This window comes from Schistocerca gregaria, chromosome 5 (genome assembly GCF_023897955.1).
Source record: "Schistocerca gregaria isolate iqSchGreg1 chromosome 5, iqSchGreg1.2, whole genome shotgun sequence".
Lineage (NCBI taxonomy): Eukaryota > Metazoa > Arthropoda > Insecta > Orthoptera > Acrididae > Schistocerca > Schistocerca gregaria.
The window spans coordinates 481,835,718-481,859,398 of NC_064924.1; the positions used below are offsets into that span (position 1 = coordinate 481,835,718).

The 23,681-nt window shown below is 44.0% G+C and overlaps 1 protein-coding gene across 2 annotated transcripts in view; it reads right to left on the reverse strand.

Annotated features, from left to right (window-relative positions):
* Positions 1-23,681, reverse strand: part of LOC126272036 (guanine nucleotide-binding protein G(o) subunit alpha) — a 929,986-nt gene that overhangs the window by 35,141 nt on the left and 871,164 nt on the right. For both annotated transcript variants that reach the window (XM_049974548.1, XM_049974549.1), the window contains exon 5: positions 4,752-4,880. In XM_049974548.1, coding sequence (XP_049830505.1) covers positions 4,752-4,880 — 129 coding nt within the window. The remainder of the gene's footprint in view (positions 1-4,751; positions 4,881-23,681) is intronic.

Genomic DNA, 23,681 nt, shown 5'->3' on the forward strand with positions numbered 1-23,681 from the left:
GTTGGCATACTCTGGATCAGGTGGTCGAGCAGCTGCTGGGGTACAGCCTCCCATTCTTTCGCCAGTGCCTGTCGGAGCTCCTGAAGTGTCGTAGGGGTTTGAAGACGTGCAGCGATACGTCGACCGAGAGCATCCCAGACGTGCTCGATGAGGTTTAGGTCTGGAGAACGGGCAGGCCACTCCATTCACCTGATATCTTCTGTTTCAAGGTACTACTTCACGATGGCAGCTCGGTGGGGCTATCATCCCTCAGGAGGAAGGTGGGTCCCACTGAACCCCTGAAAAGGCAGACATACTGGCGCAAAATGATGTCCCGATACACCTGGCTGTTACAGTTCCTCTGTCAAAGACATGCAGGGGTGTACGTGCACCAATCATAATGGCACCCCACACCAGCAAAACACGTCTTCCATACAGGTCCCTTTCAAGGACATTGGGGTTGGTATCTGGTTCTTAGTTCACGCTAGATGAAAATCCGGCGAGAATCACTGTTCAGACTACACCTGGACTCGTCCGTGAACATAACCTGGGACTACTCTTCCAATGACCATGTACTGTGTTCTTGACACCAGGATTTACGGGCTCTCCTGTGACCAGGGGTCAGTAGAATGCACCGTGCAGGTCTCTGGGCGAATAAACTATGTCTGTTCAGTCGTCTGTAGACTGTGTGTCTGGAGACAACTGTTCCATTGGCTGCGGTAAGGTCCCGAGCAAGGCTACCTGCAGTACTCCGTGGCCGTCTGCGGGCACTGATGGTAAGTTATCGGTCTTCTTGTGGCGTTGTACACTGTGGACGTCCCGTACTGTAGCACCTGGACACGTTTCGTGTATGCTGGAATCATTGCCGTAATCTTGAGATCATACTTTGTGTCACACGGAGGACTCGTGCTACGACCTCCTGGTTTTGACCAACCTCTTGTGGCCCTACTATTCTACCCCTCATAACGTCATCAATATATGTTCTTTGAGCCGATTTGAACACACAGTCACCATTAGCAAGTCTGTAAACAAGTGCACATTTATTCGATGCAACGTAGTCTGACATACACCAACACACCTTTACTTATGTGGATTGCTGCCAGCGCCACCGTGCGACGACCGCAGGTCAAATGCACCGCATGGTCATACTCCGAGGTGATTTAAACCCGCAAACCGCCCACCAGACCGTTGTTTCACCATGTATCAGCATTATCCTTAATTTATGAGCATGAGTGTAGAAGAAAAGTTCCTGTAATTATATGTCCGGAAACCAATACCTGTTGACGTAAGTTATAATCTGTCCTCTCATTGCCATCTCTCTGTTACGTAGCAGTAGGCGCTATAGGCGAAAGCGGTTAGCATATATCCTGACACATCCTTCAGCCCTTCGTCGTAATGATTTATGTACTCTTTCAAATACATCTGGTCCATCTTTATAGCGCCACATGCATTAGTTAGACGGTTCTGTAACAACCGCACGTCGCCGATGGTTTGGACACCCTGTTGTCTTTAAATGGCCCCTGAGCCAGAAATCCAAAGGGTTGAGAGCTCGTGTGAACGCGAGGACATGCTACCGGACCTCCCAGAACAGTCCATCACCCATGAAACGGTGCGGTGATGTAGTGTCGCACAATCAGTTGAAAATGGGGTGGTGCCCTGTACCATATTAACAACAGTTGTTGTCTCCCTGCAAGGGTAACATCCTCCAGTAGCGCTGGTAATCATCGCGCAGAAACCAGCGATATACAGCACCTTTTAATCTGGTAAAATGTGCAGTCCTGTGAGTCAGTCATCTACACAGATAGTTGTTTGTTTGCTTTTTCAGGGCGCAGAAACAACTAGGCTCATACGCGCCCAGTACACTGATAGTGAAGCAACCCTGATGCCTCACCTCCATGACTGGTGAAGATTTGCATCTGCCCACACCTGCTTACTCTGGTAATTTACTACGCCACATCTTGTGAATCCTGCCTACGCAACCTAAAACTACACATTATTCGTCACAAGTCTGTATCTCTAAAGGTTTTGAAATCATTATAGGGATTTCTCTTCCTGCAGAAGTAAGTGACACTTTCCCTGCACCCTGCACAAGAGGAACTAGCGTGAGAAACTTGAGCATATTGGAGACTTCCATGATGATTCTCGTATTTTAATTGCTGTCTGTGCTATAGTGCTCAGGGTAGCCTAATATTAACATTTTTTGACTTCCTGCTGCTGTGAGTAGATGGTATGGTCAGGAAAGTGCGGCAAACTGTATCCGATATTTAGACTGGTGGCGTCCTGTACTGGACGAATGCTCGTGTAACTTAACGGCAATTCATTTCTGAGGCAAGTCGGTGCCTGATGATGGTAGTACGAGGTGTTTCACAAAGTTTTGGCCATTTCAAGCCGCATGGAGTGGCCGCGCGGTTTGAGGCGCCATGTCACGGATTGCGCAGCCCCTTCCACCGGAGGTTCGAGTCTTCCCTCGGGCATGAGTGTATATGTTGATCTTAACATAAGTTAGGTTAAGTTGTGTGTAGGTCTAGGGACCGATGACCTCAGCAGTTAGGTCCCTTAGGAATTCATACACATTTGAACATTGGATTATTTCAAATTCGAGTAACATACAAACTAATCGAGAAACATAGTTGGACATTTTACACAAGGTACAATATCTTCTCAAGTTTACTTACGAAACATTACTTAGGACACTACCAATCGCGACTTCACGATACTCGAGGCGTTTCACCCAGTTTTTGAACACATCTTTCATAACTGCTGGAGGAATTCTGGAAATTTCATAGTGAATATAATCTTTTAAGTATTGGAAAGTATTGGAAGCTTCTCGGACGGTCGGGTTTCACTTTCACCTTCAAATAACTTCATAGGGAAGTCTGGCACTGCTAAATCAGGCGAGCGAGGCGCCCATTAGACACAAGAGCGTTTGGATGATAATGGGAAATTTCCCCGGTACCCATTTTGACAAGTGGGTGAAGGACTTGGTGTGGTTCTTTTAGGGGCTGTAACGAGGAAAAATCTCGACCCCTGAGCAGCACTGAACGTGGGACCTGCACAGCCAAAGTCTACTGCTCTATCCGCTAGACGACCACGGCCACAATGGAAAAACGGGAATAAATTAAACAACAGTTCAAAAAAAGTGCACATGGCCCTCCTACACACAATCGACTTCTTGAAAATACACTCTGAGACAAAAAAGGACGCACCGCGAAGCAATTATCCGAATGGGACAGAAATCGGGAAATGTGATGTACATATATAGACATACAAATGAGTACAATTTCAGAAAAACCGAATGAGAGAGAGAGAGAGAGAGAGAGAGAGAGAGCGAGAGAGAGAGAGAGAGAGAGAGATTAACAAATTGAGCAAGTCAATAACGTGTTGGTCCACTTCAGACTCTTATGCAAGCAGTTATTGATTGATAGAATTGTTGGAGGTCCTTCTGACGGATTCGTGCCACATTCAGCTGAGTTCAAGAGTCAGATCGTCAAAATCCCGAGATCGTTGGAGAGCTCTGCCCGAAGTGCTTCGTTCAAATGGCTCTAGCACTATGGGACTTAACATCTAAGGTCATCAGTCCCCTAGAACTTAGAACTACTTGAACCTAACTAACCTAAGGACATCACACACATACATGGTCGAGGCAGGATTCGAATCTGCGGCCGTAGCGGTCTCGCGGTTCCAGACTGAAGCACCTAGAACCGCTGGGCCACACTGGCCGGCTCCCGAAGTGCTCTAAACGTTCTTAGTTGGGGAATTTGGTAGCCAAGGTACTGCTCAGCAAGCACGAAGATAAGCAGCAAAGACTCTGGCCGTGTACGGGCGAGCGTTATCTTGAGAAATGTAACCCCAGGATGGCTTGCCATGAAGGGCAAAAAAACGGAGCGTAGAATATCGTCGACGTAGCGCTATGTTGAAAGGGTGCTGTAGATGAGAATCAAAGGAGTTTGGACATGAAAAGAAATGACACACCATACCGCCACTCCTCGTTATCGGACCATATGGCGAGTGACAGTTAGGTTGGTATCTAACCGCCGTCCGGAGTCTATAGACACATCTTCGGCCTGGAATCTGATTGTTTGGAGTAGAATTGTCTTCAGTGACGAGTCCTGCTTCGACGTCCCATTTTGTTGCCCATCACGGCAAGCCAACCTAGGCTCACATTTCAGAAAGATGGACCCTTTCCCCTCCCCCCCCCCCCTTCCCTCGCACACGGCGAGAATTTCTACAGCTTGTCTACGTGCTTTCCAAACAATACCTTGGCCAGTAACGTCGCCCAGGGTCTTCCAAACAGTTCAGGATTTTGACGATCTAACGCTAAAGCCCCAATTGGACAAAATTTGGCACGACGTCCCTCAGGAAGGCATCCAAGAACACTGGCAACCAGTACCATGAATAATAACTGCTTGCATAAGGGCCAGACGTGGACCAACGCGTCATTGACTTGCTCAGCTTGTGAAGCTCTCTCTCTTGAATAAATCATCCAGTTTTTCTGAAACTGTTTTTCAGCACATCACAGGCACTGATTTCCATCCCATTCGGATAAATCCTTCGTAGTGCTCCTTTTTTTTGTCTTAGAGACCAGACGCCAGAGAGGCCCTCAGATTATTCTGTGGAGGAAAGGGCTGGAACGAGGTTCCCTTGGCTTCGTAAGGCGAACTGGAAAAAACAAGCTACATAATACTGTTATCTGCGAATGAAGAATTAATGGAAGTTCAAGATTATGTGACCAGGAGCCAGAGAAGACTCGGAATAAACTATTGCGGACTTACTTGAAGTTGAGGTTTTTGAAGGAGAAGTGCACCTCGACGATGCCCGTGGTCTTGACTCGTGTCCTGAGGATGTCCTGTTCCGTTGGTTGGTAGTCCTTGGCGCCCAGCCGGTCCAGATCATCCAGGAAGCTGCGAACAGAACGGAGACACTCTGTAAAAGCGCCGACTACATTGCCACTACAAACGTGCATCCACAACCACAGTCAGCATAACACACGAATACTACTGAACATAACACACGAATGTTACTGCATGTAAGCATAAAACATAAGTTGTAACCATGTTTTAGTAAGAAAATAAAAATGTTTTATTAAATCTTCTCCCTCTATATATATATAGATTAAAGCCCCTTGCTCGCTTCTTTTTGTATGTCTGAGCTAGTCTGAGAAACTACTATAGAGCTTTTGATACGGTCTTGGATTCCTCGGGACAATATCTTGGCAGTCTCGATATCGTTAACAGGCAAAAATCGTTGAGATTTTCGATTCTCAGTATGGGTTAACTATATATATCTACATAGTTAAGTTTGTACGGAACACTCAGTGCGCGAGTCCTAATCGCACTCGGCAAACTGTTTTTTCACTACCTGTCGCCAGACGCCGGTTCTTGGGAGCGTCAAGCCGGGGAAAACGATTTTCAGATAACTTACTTAATTAACGAGATACTACGGGAAATATACAACTCATAAAGTGTGACAGACAGCTTTCTCACTCGTAACGTCCTACCACGGCCACTCTTCCAGTATGAGATTTTTAGCGGGAAATTAAAAAATCAGATAAACAAGTGCCAAAAAGATACGAAAGTATTTTTATAGAATGATGGTTTCGTCGTAATAAATGTATTACTTCTTCTTCCTTTCCTACGTCTCTTCCCACTCATGTGTGGTCGAAGTTCTTGACAAGTCTTCTTCATTTTCCTCCGTCACATACTTCCCTTCCTTTAGATGTTTCTTCCTCGCGTTCACAGTCCCTCCATCTTACTCTTGATTTTCCTCTTCTTCTGTCACTTTCCACTACGATTTTTATCACTCTCTTGGCAACACAGGTGTCGTTCATTCTTGAGATGTGTCCATACACTGCAATCATTCCTCTCGAACATTCTGTGATGTCTGTGTAGCTTTAATCCTGCCTCTTATCCCCTCTCTTCTGATCCTATCGGCTCTGCTGACACTAAAAATTCTTCTTAACATTCTCATTTCTGCCGCATACATTACCTTACAATGTGTCCACGTCTCTGCTCCCTACAGCTTTGCGGGTGTCAGTACCGTCTAACACACCATTCCTTTAGTCTTGTTCAGATTTATTCTTCTATTACACGACGCACCTGACAACTTTATCCAGCTCATCCAACCTATCTGCACCCTGCGGGCTGTTGCCACATCAGAACTGTCGTCACTAGCCACTTTTGATACCACGTTGTTAAATATATTGATTTCTTCAAATTTTGGCAATTCAAACAGACTGTTTCTTACCCTTGTACACCTAGGCAAATGCACTCCATTTTCCTCCTATTGATTTTCATCCCTCTGTCTTCCAAAGTTTTTCTATAACTTTCCAGTACCACCTCCAGCTAATCCAGTGGTTCACAACCTTGGCGTAGTTATCCCCTGAGGGATAAAATCTAATTTTCAGAGGAATAAAAACAACAGGGATGAACTGTGTTTCGATCACCACTCTAAGTTATTTTTAAAACCAATATTGCATTTGTGACAGTAAAATTGAGACGTATAGGTCACATATGCCTACATATCTGATGAAAACACCTTGCCCAAATAGAAGGTATTTCCCACAATAGACCATAAATTGCTCCTTTATTCCCTTCGCAAAAATAAACGAACCAATAGACAACACAACAGTGACTTTGTAATGGCTACTGAGTTGTTGCAGGGCCTACACTGTAATAATAATAATAATAATAATAATGTGGTAGTAGTGAGGCGAAAAGCATGGCAGCTTGATGTCTTCAAATTTCTGCCAATCCGGAAGTAAGCAGTTCAACAATTAGGTGATGTACAAGCAACAGGCCTAAGTATAATGCATACACTTTACTTTGGTTGATTTTAAATGAAAGTGCAGAGAATGAGTTGAGCAAGTATTGCTAGGGAAAGGAGTGGTGAAGAAGAAGCATGTTATGTACAAGTGTCAATTCTCAATGCGGCTAGTCAGCTTTCTTTTCTGAGAAGGAGTTGCAAGTAACTCTCGTGATGCACTGAAAATTGCTTCATTATTCTTCACTGAATGTTCTAAGAAATAAACAGCAACAACTATTTCACTGAATCACTAATTCTTGGTTAGATAAAGCACTTACAAAAATTAAATATAATTTATTTTCTGTCATTTTAAAGATGAAAGTGTTCAAAGTCCCCTAGACTTAGAACTACTTAAACCTAGCTAACCTAAGAACATCACACACATCCTTGTCGGAGGCAGGATTCGAACCTGCGACCGTAACAACAGTGTGGTTCCGACTGAAGCGCCTGCAACCGCTCGGTCACAGCGGCCGGCTTACTGGTAGAGGAGCATTACATAATGCTGTACAATTATCTGATAAACGTTAAAAATGGTTCAAATGGCTCTTAGAACTATGGGAATTAACATTTGAGGTCATAAGTCCCCTAGACTTGAAACTACTTAAACCTAACTAACCTAAGAACATCACACACATCCATGACCGAGGCAGGATTCGAACCTGCGACCGTAGCAGCAGCGCGGTTCCGACTGAAGCGCCTAGAACCGCTCGGTCACAGCGGCCGGCGATACACGTTAACTCAACTGAATTTTCATCCCGTTTTCGGGTTTAGATTGAAGATTGTAATGTCGCTTTAAGCTTTCTTAATATTGATGTTCTCGATGTTACATTGACTATCGACACACTGCAATAACGTACTTCATTCTCATAGATCTTAAGTACGAGATTCGTTTCGTAGTTTCATTCGATTGGGAAAGACGAGTTTTTCGAAGCAGATCACCATCATTGAACAAGATATTTGTCGGCAAGATATGGGTGTAAGTCAATTATTATCCACAAATTAGTTATAAAATTTTATTGTAATTAAATAGGAAACTTAGAAGAACATCATTTTTCGACATAGTCTCCTTGCGTTTCAGAGCACATGGTCCATCGTTGTGCAAGCTTCCCGATGCCCTCATAAAAGAAGGTTCTGAGAGCCAGGAATGCACCGCTTCTGTCACTGCTTCGTCCGAGTCAAATCGACGGCCCCTTAATGCCTTTCTGAGTGGACCAAACAAGTGATACTCAGATGGGGCAAGATCGGGAGGACTAGATGGAGGATGATCCAGCACTTCAAATTTGAGTTTCTGGAGCGTTTCAGCAGTGTGGGCAGCAGTATGCGGATGGACATTGCCGTGCAACAGTACAACACTTTTTGACAGCAATCCTCGGCGTTTGCTTCGAATTGCACGCTTTAGCCTGGCAGTAAGCATCTCACTGTAACGTACACTGTTTATTGTTGTGCCCCTTCCCGATAATGTTCCAGTACTGGACCTTGTGCGTCCCAAAAAAACGTAAGCATCAGTTTTCCTGCGGACCTTGGGTCTTGAACTTCTTGCACGGCTGTTTGTATGTTTCCATTCCATTCTCTGCCGTTTACTCTCCGGCTCGTAATGATGGACCCATGTTTCGTCACCAATAATGATCCTGTCTAAGAAGTTGCCATAGCGATCCAAATTTATTTGCAGATGTACAGGCGCGTTTGTTTATGCAGCTGTGTGAGTTGTTTTGGGACCTATCTTGCACAAACTTTATGGAACCCAAGTCTGTTGTGAATCATTTCGTAGGCAGAACCGTGACTTATTTGCAGACGATGTGCCACTTCGTCATTAGTTAATCGTCCGTCTTAGAGAAACATTTAACATGAACGCTCAATGGTTTCTTCATTTGTGGCGGCAAACGGTCGTCTAGCTGCTTCATCGTGCGTAACACTTGTGCGACTATTTCGGAATTTTTCAATCCATTCGCAGACGCTCCGTTGTGGCAAAACACTGTTTCGGTACTGAACCGAAAGTCTTCGATGAACTTCGACCCCTGATACGCCTTCCCACCACAAAAAACGGATCACTGAACGTTGTTCTTCTTCGGTGCAATTAGACAGCGGAGCAGCCATGATTGCAGCATGGCAGCGATAATGAAACTAACGTAGCAACGTGCAAGTTGCAAAGATATAGTAACAAATAAACAAAGCACGCGTCATCAACTTAAAACGACAGTACTACCAAAATAAACAAAAATATAACTAAATTGCGGATAATAATTGACTTACTCTAGTACAAACACGAGTGAGTCCATAAACGCAGGCATAGGTATATACAGGGTGATTCAAAAAGAATACCACAACTTTAGGAATTTAAAACTCTGCAACGACAAAAGGCAGAGCTAAGCACTATCTGTCGGCGAATTAAGGGAGCTATAAAGTTTCGTTTAGTTGTACATTTGTTCGCTTGAGGCGCTGTTGACTAGGCGTCAGCGTCAGTTGATGCTAAGATGGCGACCGCTCAACAGAAAGCTTTTTGTGTTATTAAGTACGGCAGAAGTGAATCGACGACAGTTGTTCAGCTTGCATTTCGAACGAAGTATGGTGTTAAACCTCCTGATAGGTGGTGTATTAAACGTTGGTATAAACAGTTTACAGAGAATGGGTGTTTGTGCAAAGGGAAAAGTTCTGGACGGCCGAGAACGAGTGATGAAAATGTAGCACGCATCCAGCAAGCATTTGTTCGCAGCCCAGGAAAATCGACTCGCAGAGCTAGCAGAGAGCTGCAAATTCCACAATCAACTGTATGGAGAGTCCTACGAAAAAGGTTAGTTATGAAACCTTATCGTCTGAAATTGGGTCAAGCACTGTCTGCAGCTGATAAGATTAAAAGAATCGATTTCTGTGATTTTATCCTTGCTCAAATGGAAACAGATGAATCTTTCGTTTCAAAGATTGTGTTTAGTGATGAAGCAACTTTCCACACTAACAGGAAAGTCAACTGTCACAATGTCTGTATATGGGGCACTGAGAATCCGCGGGAAACAACTCAGTATGAACGTGACTCGCCTAAGGTGAACGTTTTCTGTGCCATTTCAGCCAATAAAGTTTTTGGTCCCTTTTTCTTCGAAGGTGCTACTGTAACTGGACTACAGTATCTGGAGCTGTTAGAGAATTGGCTGTTCCATCAGCTCGAACAAGAAGCACAACATTTCATATTTCAGCAAGATGGAGCTCCACCACATTGGCACTTATCTGTGTGTAACTACCTGAACGTCAACTACCCGAGGCGATGGATCGGCCGCCAGGCAGCCCGTGACAGAGCACTCCATCACTGGCCTCCAAGAAGCCCTGATCTTACCCCCTGCGATATTTTCTTAAGGGGGAATGTTAAGGATATGGTGTTTCGGCCGCCTCTCCCAGCCACCATTGATGATTTGAAACGAGAAATAACAGCAGCTATCCAAACTGTTACGCCTGATATGCTACAGAGAGTGTGGAACGAGTTGGAGTATCGGGTTGATATTGCTCGAGTGTCTGGAGGGGGCCATATTGAACAACTCTGAACTTGTTTTTGAGTGAAAAAAAAAACCTTTTTAAATACTCTTTGTAATGATGTATAACAGAAGGTTATATTATGTTTCTTTCATTATATACACATTTTTAAAGTTGTGGTATTCTTTTTGAATCACCCTGTATATTCTACAGAAAGTTTCATAATAACGAAAAATTCCATTTTGTAACTTGTGTTTGCTTTCAGACATAGACTGGCAGCCACTTTATGATTTCTGGCCTCTGTGGAAACATTCTCGTCGTTGGCCTTTATAACAAGAATTGTACCAAACGCATTATAATAAATAACATCGACATTTGAGATATTTGTAATAAATAACATCGACTTTTGAGAAGACACTTCTATTAAACGAATAAGAAAGATCCAGATTCTATTACAAATCAAAAGTGAGAGAAAAATGTTCGGAAACAGGTGGGCGCAAAACAACTACAGTCATCTTCATTACACATGAGCTCACAACGCTATCACTTCCGCCCAAATTGGACCGCGACTGCCAACGCCGAAGCGCGGCTACGGGTTCAGACCACGGCAGGAGCGGCTCGTGGTAGCTGGGGATATTATGTCGGCCACACGCCCTCAGGAGCTCAGTTCGTCAGTGCACCTGGCGATAGCGACATACCTGATGGTTGAAATACTGTGCCCGCTTGACACTACGAACCGGCAGTACATCCGTACTAGCTAAAACTACGCGTTTGCGAGAGATCCTCAATTTGCTGATGCTCACAGCCGTACCATGTACTCTATAAGAAAGCAAGCCCACCAAATATGATGTTCAACGCCATACAATAATGCGACTGCTCTGTTCTGCTTTTAGCGTAAAACTATATCGCATCTCATCTGACTTGCCAGATTCCTTATTTCACCCTCCGCATTCTAGTGCAACGTGGAATTCCACCGAGGCCGACGAGAAAGACTGGCCTGTGCGCGTAAATCATGAAGGTAGTCCTGAACTCGCTCGCTCGCTCAGCTCAGCAGACAAAATGCTTTTCCAAACCTGTTAACTCGCAGCTGGGCGTGTAAGTACTAACGAGAATTGCATCTTCCACTGGAATCTGCTATTATGAAGCCTGACTGATTAACAGTACTATAGCAAAATTTAATTTAAGATCAATATTCGATATAAATAGTATAACGGCTTGTTTATAGCATTTAGTCTCTTCTGCTTAACAGTACTCATTACATTCTGGAAGTGATGTCTTATGCAACTGATACTTACTTTAGCATGATTTTATTGTACGCCAGTACAGCCGTAACAAACTATAAGTAGGCCCATGGACTTCTCATAATTATAGGACTAATAACAATAAGATTCCATAATAGCGGATTCCAGTAGAAGATTCAGATTTACTTTGTACGGACAGGCCTAGTTAAGAGTTAACTGGCGTAGAAACGTAGTTTGTCTGCTGATCTGAGCAAACGAGCGAGGGCAAGACTACCTTCGTGACGTATGCGCCGCAGCCTGGCTTTCTCGTAGGCTTCGAATTCCACGCTGTGACGTCAACAGCTCCTCTTCCGCGTCAGTTTTCACGTCCTGCCAGAGGACGTTTAGCGTCTTTCTTCACTGCTCCCAGCAACTCCTCGCGCAAAATAACGCAGCACTCGTGCAGAAACACATTCTTGCTGCGAGCACCTGGCGATTCCAACGTGTTGTTCCGAAGGGCGGACGCCTCAAAAATGGTTCAAATGGCTCTGAGCACTATGCGACTTAAATCTGAAGTCATCAGACTTAGAACTACTTAAACCTAACTACCCTAAAGACATCACACACAGCCGTGCCCGAGGCAGGATTCGAACCTGCGACCGTAGCAGCAGCGCGGTTCCAGACTGAAAGGCCTAGAACCGCACCGTTACATAGGCCGACGGACGCCTCAGTTGACTGTCTGTCATCTGCTGACCTGTACACATTGAGCTTTCTCGTTGCTTATCGTTACTTCAGAGCATGGCACAGTGCTCTTCAGGCACCAAGGATTGTGGGGAAGTTGCAGGAACGCTAGCTACTCCGGTGCACAATAAAAAGAATAAAGAAGGCCCGAGAAAAAACAGCAACAAGTACTTCCTACGGCTTCGTTACTTTGGAAAGACGCTGGTGATACTGTCGATCAGGCCGTCAAGCGACTAAGACATAGTTTCCACGTGACGTATGTTCTTTATTTTACATTTCATAATAAGCGACGTTGTCTGCTAAGCTACATTTTCAACTATTTTTAATTTTATGAGGTTTCCACCTCGCTGCACATGGGCGATATTGTTTTTCTGTGATAGAATCATTATTAATGCGAAGATTTTATTTTCGGTTCTGCAGTGAGAATCTATTGTCTCTCAACGTCTATATTTATCGAATTATTTATCATAACCTGTTTACAGGATCGTCTTTAGGCTACCTCGCTATAGTTTATAGACGGCCGCGGTGGTCTCGCGGTTCTAGGCGCGCAATCCGGAACCGTGCGACTGCTACGGTCGCAGGTTCGAATCCTGCCTCGGGCATGGATGTGTGTGATGTCCTTAGGTTAGTTAGGTTTAAGTAGTTCTAAGTTCTAGGGGACTGATGACCACAGCAGTTGAGTCCCATAGTGCTCAGAACCATTTGAACCATTTTTTTTTATAGTTTATAAATTATGCGAGATATACCGTTGTGTGGGCTGCGTAACTCTCAGACAACAACCAATTATCTTTCCATCTGTGAAATGTGATTTCTGAATTAAATGTGGATTAGAGCTTGGCATGAAAGCGACCGTTTTTTTTATCGATTGTTGTATTCTGCTTCCTAAGACGTTGTAAACTTGCTCGAAATCAACGGTTATTAATTTCTAAGCTATTTGAGAGTATGGACCCCTGTTTATTGCATGACGTGGAATAGTTTACATAACGAGCTGCTATATGGTAGCCTGTCAACGTTTGCCTGCACACCAATTTTGGTTGCTTTATCGCAATCGGTTTCCAGTTCATCACTGAATTACGTATTGCAAATGAGCTACAAAGCATTGTATAATCAAATCAGCATGTCCAAACGCAGTATTAATGGTGTACTGCTTGACACAGTTTCGTCGTCCATTAAGTATCTAGGCGACATTAACTGAAATAAATGTAAATCTCATGCCACTAGGGCCCCCCGTCGGGTAGACCCTTCGCCGGGTGCAAGTCTTTCGATTTGACGCTACTTTGGCGACTTGCGCGTCGGTGGGTGTGAAATGATGATGATAAGGACAACACAACACCCAGTCCCTAAGCGGATAAAATCCCCGACCCAGCCGGGAATCGAACCCGGGCCGTTAGGACTGACATTCTGTTGCGCTGTCCACTCGTCTACCGGAGGCGGACAATGAACTGAAATGAAAACGTAATGTCGGCTGTAGGGAAGGCAAATGGTCGACTTTGGTTTGTTGGGAGAGTTCTGTGAAAGTGTTGCTCATTTGCATTTGCAAAGGACACCGCGTACAGAACCTTTGTGCGACCTATTCTTCTGTACTGCTACAGTGTTTCGATCCCCAGTAGGTCGCATTAGAGGAAGACATCAAAGCAATTCAGAGGTGTGCTGCTAGATCTGTTACCGGTCGGTTCGATTCATACAACAACGTTACGGAAACGCTTCGTAAGATCAAACCAGAATCCCCGGAGGGACGAAGACGTTCTATTCGCGAAACACCCCACTGACTTGAGACAAGAATTTTCTCTGTAGGTCCGCTGATGACTTTTTTTGTGCATCAATTCCACAGCTACACTTAGTTTTTATTTTACTTATTTTTATTTCTTTCTTTGCGGCTGGTTTCGCGGTCGCATCTCTATTCTCAAGCTCTAAGTCTTGTTATCAGCCAAGCTGTGAGGCTGAAACCTCGCAGCATCAATGGCCAGTGATAAGCAGAGAACTGTTTTCCAGACTATAAGGTGTCGTTCCGTATTCGTGGCCCACTTACTTTCACAGCAGAAAACACACTGCCCGACAAAAAAAGTGAAGAATCCAGAAGGGATAGAGGAAACGATATGAAATATCATGGGTTGAGAGGGTCTGTTGTGTTCTTTCGATGATTATAAAATCGAGCCAGATTTACAAAGAACTTGGGAGTGTGAGCCCACTTCATCAGTATGACGCTGTCATCTCTGGCCTGGATGCATGCATTGATTCGGCTGGGAACATTGCCATAAAGCCTTTGTACACCTTCCTGATGCATGCTCACCAAAAACATGTTTCAAATGGCACTGAGCACTATGGAACTTAACATCTGTGGTCATCAGTCCCCTAGAACTTAGAACTACTTAAACCTAACCAACCTAAGGACATCACACACATCCATGCCCGAGGCAGGATTCGAACTTGCGACCGTAGCGGTCACGTGGTTCCAGACTGAAGCGCCTAGAACAGCACGGCCACACCGGCCGGCCCAAGCTCACCACAAATGTTATAACTTGTCCTTGAAGTACTGGACGCTGGCTCTGAGATCGAGATGACGCCCGAATTGGTCCCACACGTATTCCATCAGTGAAAGATGCGCAGATCTGGGATTCTTGCTGGCCATGGGAGTACCTCAACATGAAGCAGACGGTTCCTAAAGAACCCCTTCGTACAGATCTAGATAAGATAGTGGTCATTACGTGTGTTTATTTGTGTAAGGATCATGTTGATGTAAGTAGACAAGCGTTACGAACACACTGTCGCTTGTAACGTGTAACAGGCAGCGTGCTGAACTGCTAAAACAATTTTCTCTAGAGCGATCCTCATTCGCAACAAGTGTTTTTTTTTTTCCTTCCAGATCTCTATGCTTAATACACTGTCTTCTTAAGTGTAATTTTTTTGGCGATACAGTTATGTATCATACTACATTTTAATATCTATTTTCATTTATCAGCTTCATTTTACATTTGATCAATTTGAGGTGAATGACATTGATGGTGTTAAGAAACTGTATTTCATGCTTCACAGAAGTCTTATTCTGAAGAACTTGAGAAAAAACTTAACAATTTCACAATTTCCGACAAGATTATTCTTCCCAAGCAAATGGTTGAAGACAATAATTTGCCGCTTCCATCTGTATCCATTGTGCATTTTGTAAATCTGTATGATTCCGACAAAGACAAAAACTGAATATTGCTTGGAAATTACGAGGAAATGTAACAAGACCAGGGCATTATGATAAAACGAAAGTTGGTTCTGTGTCAGCAGATCTACATCATAGAGTTTCAGCAGAAGTATGCAGTAGAACAACAGATATTTCAAAGCTCTGCTGTGCGAACTGCTTATTTTAGAGACGTAATTTTCCGGTGAAATCACTCACCTGCAGGAACAGAAAAACTGTAATGTGTAAAGCTGTTGAAGGCAAACACGATTATGCCCTGTCGCTCCCCCACAAGTGTTGTTAATTTATTGCGCTGCCTGAAAATTTGAAAAATTGAGAAAAGAGGTACCTGGAAAACTCCGGAAGCTGTGGCAACAACCACATCAATTAACAATGAGAATTATCTTTCGAATGGAAAAGTATCTATTGCATTTTATTGTGCAGGTTTTCACAAGCTGCCCAGGGAAACTTTTCCACCATGGAGCACGCAAATAATCAGTTCCAGATTCCCTCGTCTCTAAGACAATTCTGCGACTTATTGCTGTCACACAGTACTTCCGTCCCCGTTGGCATGCAATCTAGCTATAATGTTTCTTATTTCCAGAACACAAAAATTTGGTTTGTTTTTGAGAAACGAAGAGGCCATCGCATCAACTCTCAGAAGGTTTCCACAGTCAGCCTTCACAAAGTTTCTTTCCATTGTTACTTGAGAGCTGTAAATGCGTCTTACATCACTAAATAACTAAACTGCTTGCAGAAGTACGGAAAAATACTAGTAACTACGGCTAACACTGCTACACACGTATAGCTTCATCTTACTCCTAGCCTCTGACGTCACCATAGCTGCAGCCAGTAACAAAGCGTTTTCAATCATGTTAGCAAATAATGGCACTTAATAATTTTTAAGCTTTAATTACATAAAAATAACATATTTTGTGAGAATATTGACCGAAAATGAACCTAGGAGGACCGCATGTTCAGCAGTGCACATGTGTTCGCTACCCTAGCAGCGGTCTCCGTCAGTCTGCCATGGATGCAGCCGGTTTGATGTAGAATTTTTTATTGAAGAGGTCAAGAATTACCCTGAAATATGAGGCTTATCTCGCAGGGATTAGTAATAAGATTAAGAGGAGAGACTCATTATTTCAGATGTGTGAAAGTTTTGCATGAGTCTTGCTGTGAAACATGATCAGGAGAGAAATGATATAGGCAAGTATCGCTGTTAAACTATTAGTGTTTTAGTGGTACCGTTTTTGCTAAAATATGTTCATTCAAAACGTAAAATATCACTAGCTGGTAAACAATTTGCTCACTAGCCAGAGACCTTTCATCTAAATGTACAAATCTTCAGTGAATTACAACAGCTTAAAATGTATTCTGCTATTTTAATCGGTTCAATGTAATCATTACTTTATTATATAGCAGCCACGCTTCGTGCTTCTTTCTGCCTCCGTCCATCGTGTTGCCTTCCCGTCTAGTACAGCTTTGCGATTATCTCTGCCATGTAGGCGTGTGTGTACTGAAACGATTTCTGCCACAGCGAGCGAGCGCGGCTGTCACTCTTTCTTGTGCATTCAGTCTCACGTATTTCGCGGAATATAGCGGCGCTCGCAGTGAGGTGTGCGGAACGCAAAGGTTGTGTCAACAGCCGGCTGTGAGTACGCAGTTATACACAGCAGAGAGACTGTGTTTCGTAACAATGAGTGTGACAAATTACGCCAAAACTTGATGTAAATAGAACCACAAAATGAGCATTTCATTCCGGAAAAGGCAATTGTAATCCGGAAAAGTCGCAAAACATTCGTCATAACATGGGAAATAATTTGGAAGCCCATCATATACATCCGAAATCTCTACTTGAACTGTCAAGTAACTGTCTTATTCGGTGAGCAACACATATCAAATGGACATTGTGTCCTGTGGCTCGTCCTATATCTGCCGATAAATTCATCCACTTTTTACAAACAAAAAAAAGGTTCAAATGGCGCTGAGCACTATGGGACTTAACATCTGAGGTCATCAGTCCCCTAGAACTTAGAACTACTTAAACCTAACTAACCTAAGGACAACACACACATCCATGCCCAAGGCAGGATTCGAACCTGCGACCGTAGCGGTCGCGCGGTTCCAGACTGTAGCGCCTAGAACCGCTCGGTCAGTACGGCAGGCCACTATTTACATTATCTTTCTCTGCGATCTGCCATTCTTTGACCCTTCATAGTAGGCATTTCTTCGTAACATATCAACCAGCCTCCATGTTTTCCTCGTTCTTATAATTATTTGTAGTCTTCTTCCTTCTTGTGTTTTTTAAATTGTTTCTTCGTTCTTCATTCAATCAGTCTTTTACACTGTTAACATCTTTTTCTCCACGTTCCAAAATTCTCGGCGGAAGACGCTTTGGCAGCAATGCTGACATCAAACAAGCCGTTCAACGGTTCTTCCTCATGCAACGCCCTGATTTTTTCTGGAAGGCTTTTTGAAGCTTATAAAGCGGTATGACAAATGTCTCAATGTACTTGGAAATTATGTAGAAAAATAAAGATATGACTTATCTTTAATGTCTCATACTCTTTTTTTTTCTTTCCTTCCACACACAACTCTGACCATAGTCGACAGGGGAAACTTATTTTCCAACTCTTCCATGTAGAATCCAGCAAACAGTCCTCTACGGCGAGAGACAAGGGTATGTCAGGGGTGCCCAAGAAAGTGCGGTGGGCCCACTCGTATTATCTGCGTACACGTATGATCTGGTGGACAGGATGGACAGGAATCTGTGGCTGTTTTCTAAAAATGCCGTGTAGTACGGGAAGATGTCGTCGTAGAGTGTCTGTAGGAGGATACAAGATGGCTTAGACAAAATTTCTAGTTGGTGTGATGAATGGTAGCTTGCTCTAAATGTAGTAAAATGTAAGTTAATACAGATGAGTAGGGGAAAAAGTTCCGTATTGTTCAACCGCAGTATTAGTAGTATTCTGGTTGATACAGTCACGTCGATTAAATATCTGAGCGTAAGGTTGCAAAGCGATATGTAATGGAACGGGCATTTAAAGACTGTATTAGCGAAGAGGAACGGTCGACTGCGATTTATTAGATTGTTGTTGTTGTCTTCAGTCCTGAGACTGGTTTGACGCAACTACTCTATCCTGTGCAAGCTTCCTCATCTCCCAGTACTTACTGCTACCTACATCCTTCGGAATCTGCTTAGTGTACTCATCTCTTGGTCTCCCTCTATGATTTTTACCCACCACGCTGCCCTCCAATGCTAAATTTGTGATCCCTTGATGCCTCAGAACATGTCCTACCAACCGGTCCCTTCTTCTAGTCAAGTTGTGCCACAAACTCCTCTTCTCCCCAATTCTATTCAATACCTCCTCATTAGTTACGTGATCTACCCATCATCATCTTTAGCATTCTTCTGTAGCACCACATTTCAAAAGCTTCGGTTCTCTTATTGTCCAAACTATTTATCGTCCATGTTTGCCGGCCGCGGCGGTCTTGCGGTTCTAGGCGCGCAGTCCGGAACCGTGCGACTGCTACGGTCGCAGGTTCGAATCCTGCCTCGGGCATGGATGTGTGTGATGTCCTTAGGTTAGTTAGGTTTAAGTAGTTCTAAGCTCTAGGGGACTAATGACCACAGCAGTTGAGTCCCATAGTGCTCAGAGCCATTTGAACCATCGTCCATGTTTCACTTCCATACATGGCTACACTCCACACTTATATCTTTACTCGATGTTAACAAATTTGTCTTCTTCAGAAACGTTTACCTTGCCATTGCCAGTCTACATTTTACATCCTCTCCACTTCGAACATCATCAGTTATTTTACTCCCCAAATAGCAAAACTCCTTTACTACTTTAAGTGTCTCATTTCCTAACCTAATTCCCCTAGCATCACCTGATTTAATTAGACTGCATACCATTATCGTCTTTTTGCTTTTGTTGATGTTCACCTTATACCCTCCTTTCAAGACACTATCCATTCCGTTCAACTGCTCTTCCTAGTCCTTTGCTGTCTCTGACAGAATTACAATGTCATCGGCGAACCTCAAAGTTTTTATTCCTTCTCCGTGGATTTTAATACCTACTCCGAATTTTTCTTTTGTTTCCTTTACTGCTTGCTCAATATACAGATTGAATAACATCGGGGACAGGCTACAACCCTATCTCACTCCCTTCCCAACCACTGCTTCCCTTTCATGCCCCTCGACTCTTATAACTGCCATCTGGTTTCTGTACAAATTGTAAATAGCCTTTAGCTCCCTGTATTTTACCCCTGCCATCTTTAGAATGTGAAAGAGAGTATTCCAGTCAACATTGTCAAAACTTTCTCTAAGTCTACAAATGCTAGAAATGTAGGTTTGCCTTTCCTTAATCTATTTTCTAAGATAAGTCGTAGGGTCAGTATTGCCTCACGTGTCCCTACATTTCTACGGAATCCAAACTGACCTTCGCCGAGGTTGGCTTCTACCAGTTTTTTCATTCGTCTGTAAAGAATTCGCGTTAGTATTTTGCAGCTGTGACTTATTAAACTGATAGCTCGGTAATTTTCACATCTGTCAACACCTGCTTTCTTTGGGATTGGAATTATTATATTCTTCTTCAAGTCTCAGGGTATTTCGCCTGTCTCATACATCTTGCTCACCAGATGGTAGAGTTTTGTCAGGACTGGCTCTTCCACGGCCATCAGTAGTTCCAATGGAATGTTGTCTACTCCCGGGGCCTTGTTTCGACTCAGGTCTTTCAGTGCTCTGTCAAACTCATCACGCAGTGTCGTATCTCCCATTTCATCTTCATCTACATCCTCTTCCATTTCCATAATATTGTCCTCAAGTACATCGCCCTCGTATAAACCCTCCATATACTCCTTCCACCTCTCTGCTTTCCCTTCTTTGCTTAGAAGTGGGTTTCCATCTGAGCCCTTGATATTCATACAAGTGGCTCTCTTTTCTCCAAAGGTCTCTTTAATTTTCCTGTAGGCAGCATCTATCTTACCTCTAGTGAGATAAGCCTCTACATCCTTACATTTGTCCTCTAGCTATCCGTGCTTAGCCATTTTGCACTTCCTGTCGATCTCATTTTTGAGACGTTTTTATTCCTTTTTGCCTGCTTCATTTACTGCGTTTTTATATTTTCTTCTTTCATAAATTAGATTCAATATTTCTTCTGTTACCCAAGGATTTCTACTAGCCCATGTCTTTTTATCTACACGATCCTCAGCTGCCTTCACCACTTCATCCCTCAGAGCTATCCATTCTTCTTCTACTGTATTTCTTTCCCCCATTCCTGTCAATTGTTCCCTTACGCTCTCCCTGAAACTCTGTACAACTTCTGGTTTAGTCAGTTTATCCAGATCCCATCTCCTTAAATTCCCACCTTTTTGCAGTTTCTTCAGTTTTAATCTGCAGTTCATAACCAATAGATAGTGGTCAGAGTCCCCATCTGCCCTTGGAAATATCTTACAATTTAAAACCTGGTTTCTAAATCTCTGTCTTACCATTATGTAATCTATCTGATACCTTTTAGTAGCTCCAGGATTCTTCCATGTATACAACCTTCTTTTATGATTCTTGAACCAAGTGTTAGCTATGATTAAGTTATGCTCTGTGCAAAATTCTACCAGACGGCTTCCTCATTCATTTCTCTCCCCCAATCCATATTCACCCACTATGTTTCCTTCTCTCCCTTTTCATACTCTCGAATTCCAGTCACCCATGACTATTAAATTTTTTGTCTCCCTTCACTACCTGAATAATTCCTTCATCATCTGCAGAGCTAGTTAGCATATAAACTTATACTACTGTAGTAGGCATGGGCTTCGTGTCTATCTTGGCCACAATAATGCGTTCATTATGCTGTTGGTAGTAGCTTACTCGCGCTCCTATTTTTTTTATTCATCATTAAACCTACTCCTGCATTACCCCTATTTGATTTTGTGTTTATAACCCTGTATTCACCTGACCAAGTGTGGTCCATCTGTCAAGGACATCGCGTGCAGATCACTAGAGTGACCCATTCCTGAGTGTTGCTCGAGTATTTGGGATCCCCACCAGGTCGGGTTACAGGAAGACATCGAAGGAATTCCGAGGCGGGCTGACAGATTTGTTACAGGTGGGCTCAATTAACACGCGAATATTACAGAGAGATTTCTTGTACACAAATAGGAAATCCCTGGAGAGAAGACGACGTTCTTTTTGCAAAACACCATTGAGTAAGTTTAACGAACCAGCATTTGAACCTGACTGCAGAACGATTCTACTGTCACCAACGTACATTTCGCGTAAGATCTACGATGATAAGATAAATTACAGCTCGTACGAGGGCATATAGACAGTCGATTTTTCCTTGCTCTATTTGGGAGTGGAACTGGAAAGGAAATCACGCACCACGCGATAGCTTGAGATGTATCTATGTAGATGTAGGCGTTTGTACGTTCTCCTCCGTAGATGAGTGGTCGGCGCGGCTGACTTCCATACGAGGGGCCCAAGAGTTGATTCCCTGGACTGTCAGGAATTTTTCCTTGGCGAGAGGACTTTTACGGGATGCGCTCAGCCTCGTGATTCCGACTGAGGACGTCCCTGACCGAACAGTAGAGGCGTCCAGGTCTCCTACCTCGGTAACAGCTGGGAGAGGGGTGTGCTGATACCATACCCCTTCATACCGCATTTCGATGACTCCATTGGCGTAGGTCGAGCGGACTGTAGCCAGAACAGCGGTGCTTTCTAACTATTTCTATGAGTGGGCTGATCTCAACTGTGACCCGTTAATATCGTAGTCGTTGCATATTACTTCTCTGCGGTTTCTGACACGCACATTTTTACATTTTTGTACATGCAAGCAACCTGCCGATTTTTTCACCAATTTGAAATCTTATGAAGATCTAACTGGATATTGTTGCACCTTTTTTTCAGAAGGTACTTAGTTACAAATGGCTGCTTTACTGTGAAAAATCTGCCAGGTCATTAATATACAACATGGATAGCAGTCCCAATGCACTTCCCTGAAGTTACTTCAACTTCTGCGTCCTCCCTAGGGTGCACAGTGTATGGGTCAGCGAGGCAGTCTTATTTGCGGACCCTTGACGCTGTCTATCATGCAGGAATTCGACTGGCCACGGGTGCTTATCGGACAACTCCCATACCCAGCCTCTGTGCTGAGGCCACTTACCATCCGGCGGCAGCTCCTGCAAATGCGTCAGGCTTGTAAATTTCTTGCAGCTCCAACCTCGCCTGCTCACCATCTTGTCGCTCATCCGCCTCTGGACCGCCTTTTTCCACCGTCCCTGGGCAACGTTGCAGTTTGGGATCCGTGTGCAACGTCTGCTAGAGTCTCTAGGTGTGGAGTCTGTACGACACCAAATCCAGGGTTTTAACCGCCTGCCACCCTGGTTACTGCGGAGGCCCAGAGTGATTTTAGATTTGGTGCAGTACAGGAAAGATGGCACTCCTGCTTCCGTTTTTAATCGGGTCTTCTCTGCCGTTTTATCTTAGCACCACGACCATGTAGCTGTTTATACGGATGTGTCTAAGCAGGGTGACTCTGTTGGTTGCTCTGTCGTCTTCCCGGATCGTGTCCTCAAGGCCAGACTGCCCCTGAATTTACCATCTTTGACGCACAATTATATGCCATCTTGCGGGCTCTGGAGCAGAGACTTTCTCCCAGTGGTAAATTTCTCGTCTGTTCAGATTCTTTGAGCGCCCTTTAGTCTCTCCAGCGTTTGTACCTACAGATAAAGGAACCCAGACTACCCACGACGTCGTCCTCCAACTACAGCGACTGGGGAAGCAAGTGTGTCGTGACCGTCCGGTCTTTCAGTGTGCTGTCCCTCTGCATGCCCTCACCTCGCTGTTGAGTATAAAGTCCTGTGTCGATGGGAACATGAGTGGCTAGACCGACAACAAGCTCCGTGTGATCAAGCCCACAACTCGGCCGTGGCGTACTCCCTTCCAGCCACGTCGACGGTACGGGGTCCTCCTTAGTCGTCTTCGCATCGGCTGAAGCCCTATGACGCATGGAGTTTTACTCCGGCGAGAGGACCCTCCGATGTGTGGTGCTTGTGGCGTGCAGATCACGGTGCACCACATTTTATTGGACTGCATTTTATTTGCTGACCAGCGGACTGCAGCGGATTTGCCGGCGGATCTGCAGTCTGTTTTATGCATTGCTCAAATGAATGTGGTTCGGGTTTTAAAGGTCTGTGAATTGTCCCACATTTTTAACAAGATTTTGGGGAGATATTTTTAATGTGCCAACGGGGTGGCTGGCTCACCCAATTTTTTTCGTAAGTGGTCAGTCTCATTTCCTTGTGCTGTTCTTTTACCT